The following is a 16405-nucleotide window of genomic DNA, read 5'->3' on the forward strand; positions in this document are numbered from 1 at the left end:
CCTTTATCATTTCCCACAAGAGGGTCCAGTATTGTGCCCTCTCTCGTAGGCCATCTATATATTCTTTGTGAAAACTTTCTTGGACACTTAATAATTTCTGTCCAGCCTTTTGTATTGTGAAAGTCCCAGTGAATATCAGGGAAATTGAAATCAGCTACTATTCTGACATCTGTATTTCTGAAGCTATCTCCCTACATGTTTGCTCTTCTAATTCCAACCGATTGTTATGGGTTGCTGCTCTAATAAAACCCAATCAGAGTAAAATCATCCACTTCTTATTTCAATGTTTTATCTGTATAGTCTCACAGGAGCATCCCTGATGAGTATCCAATCTAAATACAGCAATGGCATTCTCACTAATGAAAAAACACAACAATCACTCGTCTCAAGCTCACCTGCAGCATCTGTAGTGTGAACAATGAGCTGTGAGTCCTCTCTTTCACTCTGACATGTTTTGGTTGTGCCCATAAGATCCCAGTTCCATGTATCAATTCATGCCCTGAGTTTATCCACCTATTTGTTTCAATACTTGCAATTGAATTATTGCATTAAAATAAATTCAGTTAGCTCTCAGATTTTTCATGCTCTCTGACTTACTTTCAGCCTTTCTTGTCTACCAAACTTGCTCACATTAACATCTATATTAGCCTCAATTTGATCATCTGATAGACTAACTTAAAACCTCCCAAGAAGCGATAGCAAATCTCCCTCTCAAGATATTGGTGGCCCTCTAGTTCACGTGCAATCTGCCCCTGTTTTACAGGGCCAAAATCTCTAGAAGAGGGCCCAATGGTCCAAGAATCTGAAGCCCACCATCTGAAACCCTGCAGCAGCCATTTAGCCATGAATTTAACTGTACTGCCTTCTTATTCTTTGCCTTGCGAGCTCATGACACAGAAAATAACACTGAAATTACAACCCGAGAAGTCCTATCTTTTAACTTGCTATTCAGCTTCCAAGTTCTCTTTACACGACCTCAGCAACTTTCTGTGCTGCTGGTATCAATATGGACTACAACTTCTGCTACTCGCCCTCCATTTTCAGAATGTCCTGAGCATCCTTGACTCTGGCACCATCTGGAGTCTCGCTTGAGGATTGAGAAACACCTGTCCATGTTCCTGATTAATAAGTCCCCGATCACTATAGTTCTGCTGTTTCTTGGCCTACCCTGCTTTACAGCAGTGCCATTTTGCTGCCACTGATCTGGCCATTGCTGCTACTGCTATGTTCCTTTGAGAGGCTATTACCTCTTCTCTCCCCCCCCCCCCATTATAAGCTTCATTGCCATGGATGTACACATCTTTCCAGGTGGCAGGATAGATTGCCTACACTGCAAATTAAGGAATTGAGTTTTATTATAAAAAGTCAAAATGCAAAGTTATAAACTTATAAGACCTCCAGCTTCACATTGAGTCCTCCAGCTTCACATTGAGTCCTCCAGCTTCACATTGTTTGATAATGCAATATGTAAAAGGGTCTGTCCAGCTTTAAGTAAGCTATTGAGCTCAGTTCTTAGCAGAATTCTAAAGAACAGCAATATCCTGGAAAAGGTGTAGAGATTTACTAAATGAGAGCTGTTAAACTGATAGAAATGAGAAACCAGATCTATTCTCCTTGGAGAAAAGAACGCTAAGAGGTGAACAATAGAACTTTTCAAAGGTTCAATAGACCAAATATCGTGAAATTGGTTCCATTGGCAGATCGTCTGTAAACTGTGAGCATAAATTTAAAGGTGGTAAGAAAAATATTTCAGGGACAAGATGGCTTAAATTAAATGGTGAGGCTGGAAAGGCTGGGACTTTTTTCCCTGGAGCGAAGGAGGCTGGGGGACATAATAGACATTTATAAAATAATGTGGGACATAGATAAGGTAGATAGATAAGCCATTTCCCTGAAGTAGATGAATCTAAACTAGTTAGAATTTAAAGAGACCTGAGGGGTACCTGGTTTACATAGAGGAAGTGGTAAAAGTGGGGACAATTCTTATGTTCAAAAGATGTCTACATAGGTACAGGATAGTAAAGTTTTAGATGCACATGGGCAGAATGCAGTTAAATGGGACTAGCTTTGGCATGGACAAGTTGGGCAGAAGGACATGGTCATGTGATGCAGAATTCTATGTCTATGAAAGAAACAATGGCGCCCCAAGGATTTGTTTTATGTGCAGCAGAAATTGTTTTGATCTGGAGAGTGGTTCCAATAAAGACAACTGGATAAATACTTGAAAAAAAAATCAAACAGGAAAAATACAAGGTGTAAAAGTTGAACAGGTCTAACAAAGACCTGGTGCAATCAAGATGAACTGAACAGCCTTCTGGTATGTTTTATGACCAAATGAAATACTTTGTTTTTAACATAGATTACAAGAGACTAAGTTCTTATTATCATTCAAATGAATATCTGCAAGACGTACAATCTTTCTCGGAAATTGAGTCAGTTTGTCTACATGTACATACATGGAATCAGCAAATACATATTTTTTTTTACATTTACATTACCTCTTGCCTGATTGTTTCCTTTGGTAAAGCATTGATTACAGTCAGGAGAGTCTCCAACCAGGCGTTGCTGATCACTGCACAAATAAATCATAATTGTGACAAATTAAACTGCAAAACTATCTTTTTTAATATATTGCATAATTAAGTTCATTGTCTGATTCTGCAAAAGCCATTTTTAATATGCAGCAATAATGAGATTGGTTTTTGGAAGCCTAATTTTAACAGCTGCATAGAAAGCAACTTCAATGCAATCCCACCACTTGCCATATCTTCCCCTCCCCACCCCCATTTGCTATTCATAGGGATCAATCCCTCCAAGACTCTCCAGTCAGCTCTCCTCCACATCCACTCTTCCATCACCTTAAGCACTTCCTCCTGTAATCGCTGAAAGCACAAAACTTGTCCTACATCTCACCTCACCACTCCCCCCCCCCCACCCCCCCAGCCCCTCACTTCCATCTATGGCTACACACAGATCTTTCAGGTAAGGCAGTGTTTGTAGTCACATCGAGCAACCTAATTTTCTGCATTTGATACACTCAGTGTGGCCTCCTCTGAATCAGCGAGAACAAATGTGGATCAGATGACCACTTCACTGAGCATCTGCACTCTGTGGCCAAACTTCTCAACCCCCTTTGCCATTCTCACATAGACACAACTCCCCTCCACCTCATCCATTTCCAGGGTGAAGCTAAACATAAACCGGAGGAACAACACATCATACCACTCCTGGATAGCCTGAAACCATGAGCATAGATAGTTCAATTTTTGAGTAACTTCCAGCTCTGTCTGAATTCACTACTTCCTTCTTTACCCTCTCTCATTCTTACTTTTCCCTCTAACCTTCTCTGCTCCCCACCTATGTCTCAATCTCTCCCACCTTCTTTCAATGCCATTGCACCTTTTAGCCATCCCCAATTTCTTCCTTCCCCTTGTTTCCTTTCATATATTTGATGTCACTTTTATCTCAGTAGCGGGTCTTGACTCAAAATGTTGACTGGCCTTTTCCACCCTTGGATGCAGCTTGACCTATTGAGTCCTCCAGCTTCACATTGTTTGATAATGCAATAGTTAATGTTAAAATAAAAGGCACATTGCATTCAGGTATGGGGAGATATGAATAGAACCTTACAAAGTAAGCATTTTATTACAGGATGGAGACATCCATAATTCCAGCATTTTCACTCTAGTCCTAATTGCCACGAAAGAGTAAACACATCGTGGACAGTCTGGAAATGCAATCAAGCCACATAGAGTGACGGTGGTCGATATCCTTGTCTGAAGTGCAAAAATTAATTGAATACTTCTACACTAATTCTAATATTTCTAGAAAAATACACATGTAGACAAACTTTGTTTTTGTGTTTTAGTTTAACTAAGATTCAGTTAGTTAATGTGAATTAATTGAAAAAAAGGAAAACATGCTGAAAAACTACTTGGACAATAAACTATTTCAAAAGATAATATGGGATACTTGCACTTTAAAAAAAAAATCAAAATACTCCCTATTCCCACTCTTAGCTATAATTGCTTTCACACCTCTACAAGTAGATATGTATCGATGACCTGAATGGAAAACAGTCCTCCTGCACACATACACACATGTGTATGTATATATATATATATATATATATATATATATAGATACACACACACAGAAACACAGAGCTATTGAGGATTGCCCTTTGGTAAATATGTACTGTCTTTATAAATCTAAATCTTTTTCTTTGGATATTAAACAGGATACCTCAATTACTAATCCAATGCTGTTCAATAACCTTAGCTTTAATTGGATAATCTTGTCCCTCTATTTCATCCTCCCCTTTTTAAGGCCATGCTTAAAACCAACGTACTTCAACAAAAAAAAAGGCACTTTCCAATTAACCAACATTTTCACATTCTTCTAATGAGCTTTATTATAATTTTCTGAAAATAATAATTTCTAAAACAGCAAAATAAATCAGATGTCTAAGGGTAAAAGGCACATTTGTAATCATAATAATTTAATGCTAAAGAATATAGTTTAGTACTTTATTCTTAATTATTAAACTGACCTGTGTCTTTGTGATCCAGGTTTACTAATATAATTGGGAGAAAGGAGTGAATATAAGCTGCGATGGAAACTATCTCTTCTTGTAAGATGGTAAGAAATGAAACTGCAGCAGCTAACTGCATCTCCACACCTGCAACATGGAGTACCTCCTATAACAAATATCAGAATTCATGTTACACTAGTACGCTGGAAAATAGTTTTCCTTTTTCTGTAAGTTGCAAATAATTCTTTACATACAAGTATTGTTAGATGTATCATTGTCTTCAAACTTAGAAGAAATAGTATTGCTTTTGTATAGGTAGTCAACATTATTAAAAAGTATTTTTGATGTAATCTGCATATTTCCAACTTTAAAAATATAGGTGGTGACACATTAATGAAGGTATTTTAAAATAGAGCCAATGCCAGATGCGAATCACATATCCTTTTTTTCTAAATATTTTATTTTAAAAAGTTTAGGCATGTAATTAATAGACAATTATAAAACAATAAAAATTTAAATTTAAGATAGTTTCAATTATTACATTTCAACCCATACCCTCCCTCCCCAAACCCCCCACCTCCAAAGAAATTTATATATAAAAGGATATTAGTAAGGTAAAGAAAAAGAAAAAATAGCTTCATGGATTGCTTGAAGAGTTGCTTCCAGCACATTGGACTCCAGCAAGGTTTCTATATTCAATTTAGGGAAGAAGGTTAACACAGGTCTCAAGAGGATGGAAGAACATATTCATGCCTGATATTTGCATATATGGGCTCCAAATTTTCAAAAAATATACTATATTTATTTCTCAAATTGTATGTAATTTTCTCCAAGGAGATAGAGCTTTGAATTTCTGCATTCCATTTTCCCATATCCAAGTGTGAATCTAATTTCCAAGTCACTGCAATGCACTTCCTTGCCACTGGTAATGCTATTTTAACAAATTTCATTTGGTATATTGATAGTTTCAACTTAGGTCTTGTTACTTCTATATTTCCCAATAGAAATAAATCTGGGGTTTTTTTTGAAAATACAATGCCTGTAACTTGTTCTAAAAATTTCCTAAGTCCACCCAAAAAGGGACATGTCTAAGCTGAATGCAAGAAAGCTTCTGTCTCTTCACCACACCTAAAACATTGATCTGATAAATCTGATTTCATTCTATTCAATTTTTGTGGTATCAAATACAGCTGATGTAAAAAAGATTACATTGAATTAATCTATACGTTACATTAATAGTATTGTCGAGATTGTATGATAAGAGATCTGACCACCTTTGCTCATAAATTGTAATATTCAAGTCCAGTTCTGTCTAGATTTATGAACTCCATGCTTAGTAGTACTTGTTTGTAATAAAAGATACAGTACAGAAGTAAATCTCTTAGTATTTCCGCTCCTAATAAGAGTTTCCATCTCACTACAATTAGATAACAGCATCGCTGGACCTAACCTTTCCTTCAAATATCCTCTCAATTTAAAATAACAAAAAATATTATTAGTTATTCCAATATTTATTCCTCAGTTGTTCAAATAACATCAATTGCCCTTGTTCATAACAATCTTCAATGTTTTAATGCCTTTATGAAACCAAATCTTTTGAAAATGTTACAAAATAGTTTTGAATCAGAGGCATCTTGGGTGATATACTTCCTTTTGTTCCAATTTTGTCTTATTCCAATTTTGTTTTATTCCAAACAGTAATCAAGTGTTTCAATAATGGTGTTTCTTTAACACCAATCATTAATTTTGAATCCCATATAAATTCCACTACTAATCTCTCTCCTATTTTAATCGAATTCTATTTTAATCCATGCCGCTTTTTCTACTCCTTCAAAAAAAAGTGAGAAATCTTATTTGAACTGCTCCACAGCTCCCCATATTTTTGTATTGTCTGCATATTTACTAACGCAATTTACCACTCCATCATCCAAATCATTAATGTAAATGACAAAGAGCAAGGGACCCAACACCAATCCCTGAGGCACACCACTCTTCACCAGCCTCCATCCTGACAGACAGTTAACCACCATGACTCTTTGGCATCAACCTTCTAGCCACCATTGAACCCATCTGACTATCTCAACTTTAGTACCGAGCACCTGAACCTTGCTTACCAACCTTCCATGTGGAACCTTATCGAAGGCCTTAAAATGAAATCCATATAGACAACATCTACTGCTCTACCCTCATCAACACTCCTAGTCACCTCCTCAAAAAATTCAACAAGATTTTTCAAAAATGACCTTCCCCGCACAAACCCACATTGAGTGTCCCTGATCAGTCCCTGCCTCTCTGGATACTTATATGTATCGTCTCTAAGAATACTTTCCATTAGTTTACCGACCACTGACGTCAAACTTACTGGCCTATAATTGCTGGGCCTACACTGGAGCCCTTTTTAAACAGAGGAACCACATTTGCGATATGCCAATCCTGTGCACCATTCACAGTAACTGCTGAAAAATCACGTCAGAACCTCTGCTATTTTGCTCCCTGACTTTCCTCAAGGACGTGGGGAAAATTCCGTCAGGTCCCAGAGACTTATCCACTATATGCCTCAAAAGTTCCAACACCCCCCTTTCCTAATCCCTACATTTTCCATAATCACTCCTTTTGCTTCTCTTATCCTACATGATTCCAAATCCTTTTCACTAGTGAATACCGAAGAGAACTTATTCAATGTCTCCCCCATCTCATTCGGCTCTCCACACAGTTGCCACTCGGATTCTCTAAGGGACCAATTTTATCCTTCACTCTCCTTTTGCTAATTACATATATGTAAAAACCCTTCGGATTAACTTTCACCCTGTTTGCTATAGTCACCTCATACCTTCTTTTCGCTTTCTTAATTTCTTTCTTAAGCTTCTTTTTATAATCCATGTATTTTCCAAGCATCTCGTCTATACCTGGTTTCTTATATTTAATGTAGTCCTCCCTTTTATTATTTTGAACCAACCTAATCTTCCTTGAAAAGTTCTCTTGAACTTTTGGCTCTGCCTTTTATCCTAACAGGAACATAAAGATTCTGCACCCTCAAAATCTCACCTTTAAAAGATCTCCAATTCTTCTCTACCTCCTTCCCATAAAACAAATCAGACCCAACCAATCTTTGGACCAGACCTATCCCTTTCCATAATTATATTGAAACTAATGGTACCATGATCACTGGACCCTAAGTGCTCCCCAACACACACCTCAGTCATCAGCCCTACCTCATTCCACAACAGGAAATCCAACACTGCTCCTTCTGTAGTGGGTACCTCAATGTATTACTTAAAAAAAACTATCCTGCACCCATTTTACAAATTATAATCCATCCAGCCCCTTCACAGAATGTGTTTCCCAATCTATATTAGGAAAATTAAAATCCCCCACTAATACAACCCTGTGCTTATTACAAATCTCAGCTATTTTCTTACACATTTCTCGCTCCCCACTAGGTGGTCTATAATACACCCCTATAATTTTAATTACTCCTTTTCCATTTTTTAAATTCAGCCTATACCGCCTCCCTTGATGAGTCCTCCAATCTATCTCGCATCAGCACCGCTGTAATATTTTCCCTGACAAGCAATGCCACACCACCCTCTCTTATCCCTCCAATTCGATCACACCTAAAGCAGTGAAATCTCAGAATATTTAGCTGCCAGTCACAACCCTCCTGCAACTATGTCTCACTAATCACCACCACATCTTACTGCCAAGTGTCTATCCACATCTTCAGCTTCCTTACAATACTCCTAGTATTAAAGTAAATGCATTTCAGAGATTTCCCACATCTTACCTTCTGCTTGTCCCCATCTTTACGGACAACTCTATTACCATCATCCCCCCGCCCCCCCCACCACGGCACTGATCATTTTCCTTTTCGATCCCATGTTTTTCCATGCCCAAACTTTGTCTACGAGCCTTCTCTATGTGTGTACAAACTTTCTCTTTGCTGTTCTCCTTTATATGGACCCCTTCCCCCAACCATACCAGTGGTGTGCCTCAAGGATCTGTATTGGGCCCATTGTTGTTCGTTATATACATTAATGATCTAGATGATGGGGTGGTGAATTGGATTAGTAAATATGCAGACGATACTAAGATAGGTGGAATAGTGGATAATGAAGAAGGTTTTCTAGGATTGCAGAGGGATTTGGGCTGCTTAGAAAAGTGGGCTGAAAAATGGCAGATGGAATTTAATGCTGATAAGTGTGAGGTGCTTCATTTTGGTAAGAAGAATCAGAATAGGACATATGTGGTAAATGGGAGAGCATTGAGGAATACAGAAGAGCAGAAAGATTTAGGAGTGACGGTACATCGTTCCCTGAAGGTAGAAACTCACGTGAATAGGGTGGTGAAGAAGGCTTTTAGTATGCTGGCCTTTATCAATCATTGCATGGAATATAGGAGTTGGGAGGTGATGTTGAGATTGTATAAGACGTTGGTGCGGCCTAATTTGGAGTTCTGTGTGCAGTTCTGGTCGCCTAATTATAGGAAGGATATAAACAGAGTGGAGAGAGTGCAGAGAAGGTTTACCAGAATGTTGCCTGGGTTTAAGCATCTGGAGTATGGGGAGAGATTGGACAGATTGGGTCTTTATTCTTTGGAGCGTAGAAGGTTGAGAGGGGATTTGATAGAAGTATTTAAGATTATGAAAGGGATAGACAGAGTGGATGTGGATAGACTATTTCCGTTAAGAGGAGGAAAGATTAAAACAAGAGGACATGAGTTAAGAATTAAGGGGCAGAGGTTTAGAGGTAACATGAGGGGGAACTTCTTTACTCAGAGAGTGGTAGCTGTGTGGAATGATCTTCCGGGAGAAATAGTGGCGGCGTAGTCAATTGTATTATTTAAGAAAAGGTTGGACAGGTATATGGATGAGAGGAAGATGGAGGGTTATGGGCATTGTGCAGGGAGGTGGGATTAGAAAGGGGTGTTTGGTTCGGTGCGGACTAGAAGGGCCTAATGGCCTGTTTCCGTGCTGTAATTGTTATTATAAAGCCTCCTTAGTAGCCCTAGCAAATGTCCTGCCAGGATCCTGGTTCCTCTGGGATTCAGATGCAGCTCATCCATTTGGTACAGGTCCCACCTCCCGCCAAAAAGATCCCAGTGATCCAAGAACTCAATCCCTGCCCCTTACTCCACCCCTTCAGCCACACATTCATCCTCCACCTGATACTATTCTTGCCCTCACTATCACGTGACACAGGAAGTAATCCAGACATTATCCCCTTTGCAGTCAATCTTTTTAGCTCCCTACCTCCCTATATCCATTTTAGGACCACTTCACACTTCCTCTCTATGTTGTTGGTACCATTATCCCTGGCTCATTACCCTTAGGATGTCTTGGACATGAGAAGTTACATCCCAGATCCTGGCACCAGGGAGACAAACCACCATCCGGTTTTCTTTATCGTATCCACAGTATCCCCTATCTGTCCTCCTGACCATTGAATCCCCTATAACTATTGCCTTCCTCTTCCTTTCCCTACCCTTTTTGGCTACAGATTCTGACCTTGTGCCAGAGGTACAGCTATGGATGCTTTCCCCAGCCTGACTGTCCCCCCCACCCCCCTCCCAATAGTACTCAAGGAGGAGTACCTATTGTTGAGGGCTACAGGCACAGAAGCCCTCTCTTCTACCTCTCTCTTCCCTTTCCCTTCCTAACTGTAACCCACTGATCTTCCTCCTGTGGTCTTAGTGAGATCACCTGGCTATAACTCCTATCTATGACAGCCTCAGCGAGGTCATCGAGCTCCAGTTCTCTAACACGATCCCAGAGACGCTGCAGCTCAGCACACCTAGTACAGACATGGATGTCCAGAAGGATAGAAGACTCCAGGACCTCCCACATCGGACACTGAGAACAACAAAGTGCTCTCACACACATCCCTTCTCTCTCCTCCTCACTGTACACAGATAGAAAAAAACCAAAAAGATAAAATGTGACAAATATACCGCCTTACCTTAATCCAGATATGCTCGACCTCAGCCTCTGCTTGCCAAAGCCTCTCAAGCCAAAGCCTTGAAGCCCCACTCCTTCACCAGGCCACTCACTCACTGGCCGTTCCTTTGCCTTTGACTCTTGACCAATTAACCCTGTCACTTTCACCTCGCTCCTCAGAACACTGCCCGAGCTCTAGTCGCCGCCTCTTCCGACTTGCTGCTCGAACCGACTAGGGCCGAGCCCCGGTAAGGACTTAAATTTATTGCCTTACCTTCATCTTCACTCTCACCTCGCTCCTCCTCCTCCAAACACTGCCCAAGCTTTTAATTGCCAAGCAAGTACTTTATGTGATTGTTCACCTAACTAATAATACCTCTGTTTAGTTCTTGTAATCACTTTTTCTTTTCTGTAAGTTGATAATGTATTATATTAATTATTACATTTTTATTCATTAGTTGTCTTCACTTATCTTCAGAACTTCTCCTTTGAAGATCTCTTTCCAAAGTTATTATTTTTTGTTCTAATTGGTCTCTTTCATATACTCCTCAATTTTAGAAGTAAAACTTATTATTTGCCCTCTCAAATATGCTTTTGAAACATCCCATATTACAAACTTATCATTCACACAGTTCAAGATTGTGTCACAAAATAAATTAATTTGTCGTCTAATAAAGTCACAAACATCCGTTCTTTTTAATAATACTGAATTAAATCTCCATCTATAAACCGATTTCTCTTTATCCCAATTACAATAGTCCTTCAGTCAAAATTCTCGCTTTATATTCTGCTTCTAAAATCCTACCTTGTATTTGTGGTGGATTTTTTTAAAAATAAAAAATCAATTCTAGAATAAGAACCATGCCTATTTGAATAAAAAGATTAATCCTTTTCTCTAGGATGAATTCTCCTTCATTTATCTATTAAGATCAAACCTCTCATTAATACCAATGTAGTCTTTGCAGCTTTAGCTCTTGTCATTCCTCTAGTTCATTTATCCAAGAGCGGATCTACACAAAAATTAAAATCTCCTCCTATTAAAATGTTCTCATGTGCCGCTGCCAAATTAGAAATTTTCTTGAATAAATTTCTCATCATCCACATTTGGTGCATACAAATTCAGAATAGTCCATAATTCTGAATATATTTGATGATATTTCATCACACATCTCCCTGCAAGATCTATTGCTACCTTTTGAATTTTAATTGGAAGATTTTTTAAAAAATCAAAATTGCCATCCTCTTGCCTTAGAATTAAATGAAGAACCTGCTACATACCCAACCCACTCTCTTTTTAATTTCAAATGTTCACTTTCAATTAAATGAGTTTCTTGCAGAAAGATAAGTCAGCTCCCATTTTCTTAATTTTCCTCTTCATTCTCCTGTTTAACCTATTAACATTAAAATTTACAAACTGCACTGTATTTCTCATCTTAATAATCCACTACTTTCTCCACCTCTGCCTGCGAACCCTCCTCCCTCAACTCCATTACTCAATATCCAATGTGTCAGCATGCACTTCCTCTGGCAATCCAGATAGAAAAGAAAAAATATTTACAATTAAAGAAAACATGTTCCATCATTTATAACAATATATAAACAGAATACCCCCCGCCACCCCACGCACAAGTGTTGTTTAGATAATGCACAGCACTCCCTTCCTATTTTACAGGCTGTGACCAAGGTCACAAATACCCACATAATCCACTTGGAGTTAGAACCTCATTTTCCCCACCCCCCCCCCATCCTTCCTGATACATTTACCATTTAATCTTTGATCATTTAATTCATACATAAAGTATTTTCCAAAATCAACAAAAAATTAAGTAGGCATTATTCTGAATTATTCAGTCCCACAGAAACTGTCGGATCGATTTAGTCTGTCTAGGACACAGCATCAACAACGATTTTCTAATTCGTCATTCCACCTGGGCTCTTGGAAGAATCTGAATAAACTCTTATACTTGTACAAAATTTGAGAAGAACTTAATTTCTTCAAGGTTGCAGGATGACACAATGCAAATCAATATCCATTTTTTTCCCCCAAGGAGTCTTCTTAACTCAGTTAAATTCTCTTCATTTTAATAAATCTGCACTTATATCAGGATAAAAATAAAACTTTACCCCCTTCACACTCAAGTGGGCCTTTCCTTGCTCTTGCACTTCTGCCACCAGGGTCAAGATTTTCTCTCTATCTTGATATCGAAGGAAGTTAATTAGCACAGAGCATGGCTTTTGATTTGAAAGTGGTTTTCCTCTAAGTGCTCTGTGGGTTCTTTAATTCTCAATAGGATGTTCAAAATTCTCACCTCCCAACATTTCAGGGATCCACTTCATAAAAAAGCCAATTGGATCTTACTCCTCCACTCCTTCTTTGACCCACTATTCTAATATTATTTCTTCTACTGAAATTTTTCAGTATAATTACTTTCTGCTGAAGCTTTTGATTTTCCATAGTTAAAACAGTAGTAGTGTCTTCCATTCTTGTCATTCTATCATCAACATGTTCCATTTCTTCATTTTCCCATCTAACATCTAATTTTGTCTTCAATATTGGTTATAACCTGCTTTACATTTACATTTACTTATCAATTTTTTTAGCCTCTTTCAATGCCTCCTCCTCTTCTTGTGGGTTTTCCACCTCCTCTTCTTCTTCACTGCTAGTCCCTTGCGAGCTCAACTCTTCTGAAGAAGGCCCCTGTTTTTTGCGCTAACAGAGTTCACTTTCTGGTTCTTCCCTGATGCCATCTCTCCGTCACTATGCAGATGCACCCTCCACAGGTTCACTCACCCAGGGAGCAGCTCAAATGCTTCATAGTTGCTGTAGTGTTCTTCTGATCTTCTCTTCACATTGGTCTCCAGGCAGTTTTCTCTTTCTTTGGAGACATTCTTAAAATGCTGTTTCGGTGTTTAAATCTGCTTCAACTTAAAACATTACTTATTTAGTAATTTTTTAATAGTTTACCAGGAGGTTCAGGTTCCTATGTCCTAACCCTATGACATCACATGACATCCCCCCCACAAATCACATATCTAATTACAATAAATTTTTAAAACCTGTTTCTGTGCCCCCAATTGTCTCAGCTTCACGAAAAACAAAAAAAATCTTTAATTGTTGTATAAAGTAGGATGTTTTAATAGTAAATGACAAAAATGATCACATACATTGTACCAAACATCCCAAATAAGCATATTGCTGGTAAATTATGTCTGATAATGCCATGAAAAAAAAATCGAGTACTAACTGGAATTAATGTATTTATACTGAGCTACAGCAAAAATCTTTTTAATTGCCTGTTATCCAGGCAAGTCAAACCATACACAAGTACAATAAAATAAAACAAAACTGTACAATATAGTGTTACAGAGAAAAAGGTTCAGTTAACACAACACAAACCTGGGAATTATAGGCCCGTGAGTCTGACGTCTATGGTGGGCAAGTTGATGGAAAGTGTTCTGAGGGATGGTATTTACAATTATTTGGAGGTACAGGGATTGCTAGGGAGTAATCAGCATGGTTTTGTCAGGGGTAGATCATGCTTGACAAACCTGATTGAGTTTTTCGAGGGGGTTACAAAAAAGGTTGATGAAGGGAAAGCTGGGGATGTTGTCTATTTAGACTTTAGTAAAGCTTTTGACAAAGTTCCCCACAGGAGGTTAGGAAAAAAGGTGGAGGCATTAGGTATAAATGAGAAGGTAGTGAAATGGATTCAGCAATGGTTGGATGGGAGGTGTCAGAGAGTAGTGGTAGAAAATTGTTTGTCCAATTGGAGGCCGGTGACTAGTGGAGTTCTTCAGGGATCGGTCCTAGGTCCACTATTGTTTGTTATATATATTAACGATCTGGAAGTAGAGGTGGAGAATTGGATAAGCAAGTTTGCGGATGATACAAAGATTGGTGGTGTTGTGGACAGTGAGGAAGATTACCGTAGATTAAAAGGTGATTTAGGAAGGCTGAGAAATGGCTGATGGAATTTAATACAGATAAGTGTGAGGTGTTACATTTTGGAAAGGCAAATCTAAATAGGTCATATGCATTAAATGGTAGGCTATAGAGATGAGCAGAGCAACAAAGGGATTTAGGAGTTGTGGTAAATAGTACCCTCAAGGCTGATACTCAGGTAGATGGTGTGGTGAAGAAGGCATTTGGAATGTTGGCCTTCATAAATCGGAGTATTGAATTCAAGGGAGGTTATGATGAAATTGTACAAGGCATTGGTGAGGCCAAATTTGGAGTACTGTGTACAGTTTTGGTCACCAAATTATAGGAAAGATATAAACAAAATAGAGAGAGTGCAGAGAAGGTTCACGAGAATGTTGACAGGATTTCAAGGTTTGAGTTATAGAGAAAGGTTGTGCAGACTGGGGCTTTTTTCTCTGGAGCATAGAAGATTGAGAGGGGACTTAATAGAGGTGTTTAAGATTTTAAAAGGGACAGACAGAGTAAATGTGGATAGGCTTTTTCAATTAAGAGTGGGGGAGATTCAAACTAGAGGACATGGTTTAAGATTGAAGGGGGAAAATTATAAGGGGAACATGAGGGGAAATTTCTTTACGCAAAGGGTGGTGGGGATGTGGAATGAGCTTCCGACAGACGTGGTCGAGGCGGGATCATTGGTTACATTTAAGGAAAGACTAGATAGTTACATCGATAAGAAAGGACTGGAGGGGTATGGACCGGGTGCTGGTCAGTGGGACTAGGAGGGTGGGGATTTGTTACGGCATGGACTAGTAGGGCCGAACTGGCCTGTTCTGTGCTGTAAGTGGTTATATGGTTATATGGTTAACACAGTGCACTGGTATCAGTATTTTACAAACTAGTAATCTGCTCAATTTTCTCATGAATCTTTTGTTCATTTCACTGTAGATAATGAATAGATCACTTATTAGGTTTTTAAAAACATAAGCAAATATCTGACTTTACTTTGAACCCTTTTAGTAGTTTAAGGTACAAAGATCTACTATATTCAGTGATCACACATTTCCCCCCTCAAGGTTGGAGAAACAAAATGTAAATTGGTCAACTTCTCTGTGGTTCACCTGCACTCAATCCACAAGAGGACCCGGAGCTTCTGGTTGTCTGCCATTTTAATTCACCATCTACAAGGCCCAACAACTCATCTTCCATCCAAAATAATTGCAGCTCAATATCAACATTAAAAAAAAATGGAATGGGCTCTTGGGCCCAGTTCAGTCATGCTAACCATAATGACCATCTACACTCATCTATTTTTCCCACATTAGACCTACACCCCTTTATGTCCTTCCTATTTATGTTACTGTCAAAATACCTTTTAACCATTGTAATTGCATCTACCTCTACCACCTCCTCTGGTAGCTTACTTCAGATATTTGAACATCCTATTGAGAATTAAAGAACCCACAGAGCACTTAGAGGAAAACCACTTTCAAATCATAAGCCATGCTCTGTGCTAATTAACTTCCTTCGATATCAAGATAGAGAGAAAATCTTGACCCTAGTGGCAGAAGGTGCAAGAGCAAGGAAAGGCCCACTTGAGTATGATTGGTATAGCAGTTAGAGCAATGCCTTTACAGTGCCACTGATCAGGACCGGGGTATGAATCCCACGCTGTCTGTAAGGAGTTTGTACATTCTCCCCTTGTCTGTGTAGGTTTCCCCAAGGTTTTGGTTTCCTCCTGCCATACCAAGCATACCAGGGGTTGTAGGTTAATTGGGTGTAATTGGGTGGCACAGATTCGTAGGCCAAAATGGCCTATTACCATGTTTTATGGCTAAAAAAAATTTTAAATCTGTGTGAACATTTTAACCCCTAGATCTCCTTTAAACTTTCTTCCCTCTTCTTAAATTTGCCACCTCTAGTTCTCAACTCCCCTGTATGAGAAAAAGATTCCATCAATACAATCTTACTTCTGTAAACCTACAAGTCTACCCTTCAATCTCATACATATCAGAGAATG

At 38.7% G+C, this 16405-nt stretch overlaps 1 protein-coding gene across 8 annotated transcripts in view; it reads right to left on the bottom strand.

Annotated features, from left to right (window-relative positions):
- The window catches only part of ppp4r4 (protein phosphatase 4, regulatory subunit 4), a 105417-nt gene that overhangs the window by 50602 nt on the left and 38410 nt on the right, over nucleotides 1–16405 (bottom strand). For all 8 annotated transcript variants that reach the window (XM_069916181.1, XM_069916178.1, XM_069916177.1 and 5 more), the window contains 2 exons: nucleotides 4553–4700; nucleotides 2499–2572 (listed from right to left, as the gene is read on the bottom strand). In XM_069916181.1, coding sequence (XP_069772282.1) covers nucleotides 2499–2572; nucleotides 4553–4700 — 222 coding nt within the window. The remainder of the gene's footprint in view (nucleotides 1–2498; nucleotides 2573–4552; nucleotides 4701–16405) is intronic.

Source organism: Narcine bancroftii, chromosome 2 (genome assembly GCF_036971445.1).
Source record: "Narcine bancroftii isolate sNarBan1 chromosome 2, sNarBan1.hap1, whole genome shotgun sequence".
NCBI lineage: Eukaryota > Metazoa > Chordata > Chondrichthyes > Torpediniformes > Narcinidae > Narcine > Narcine bancroftii.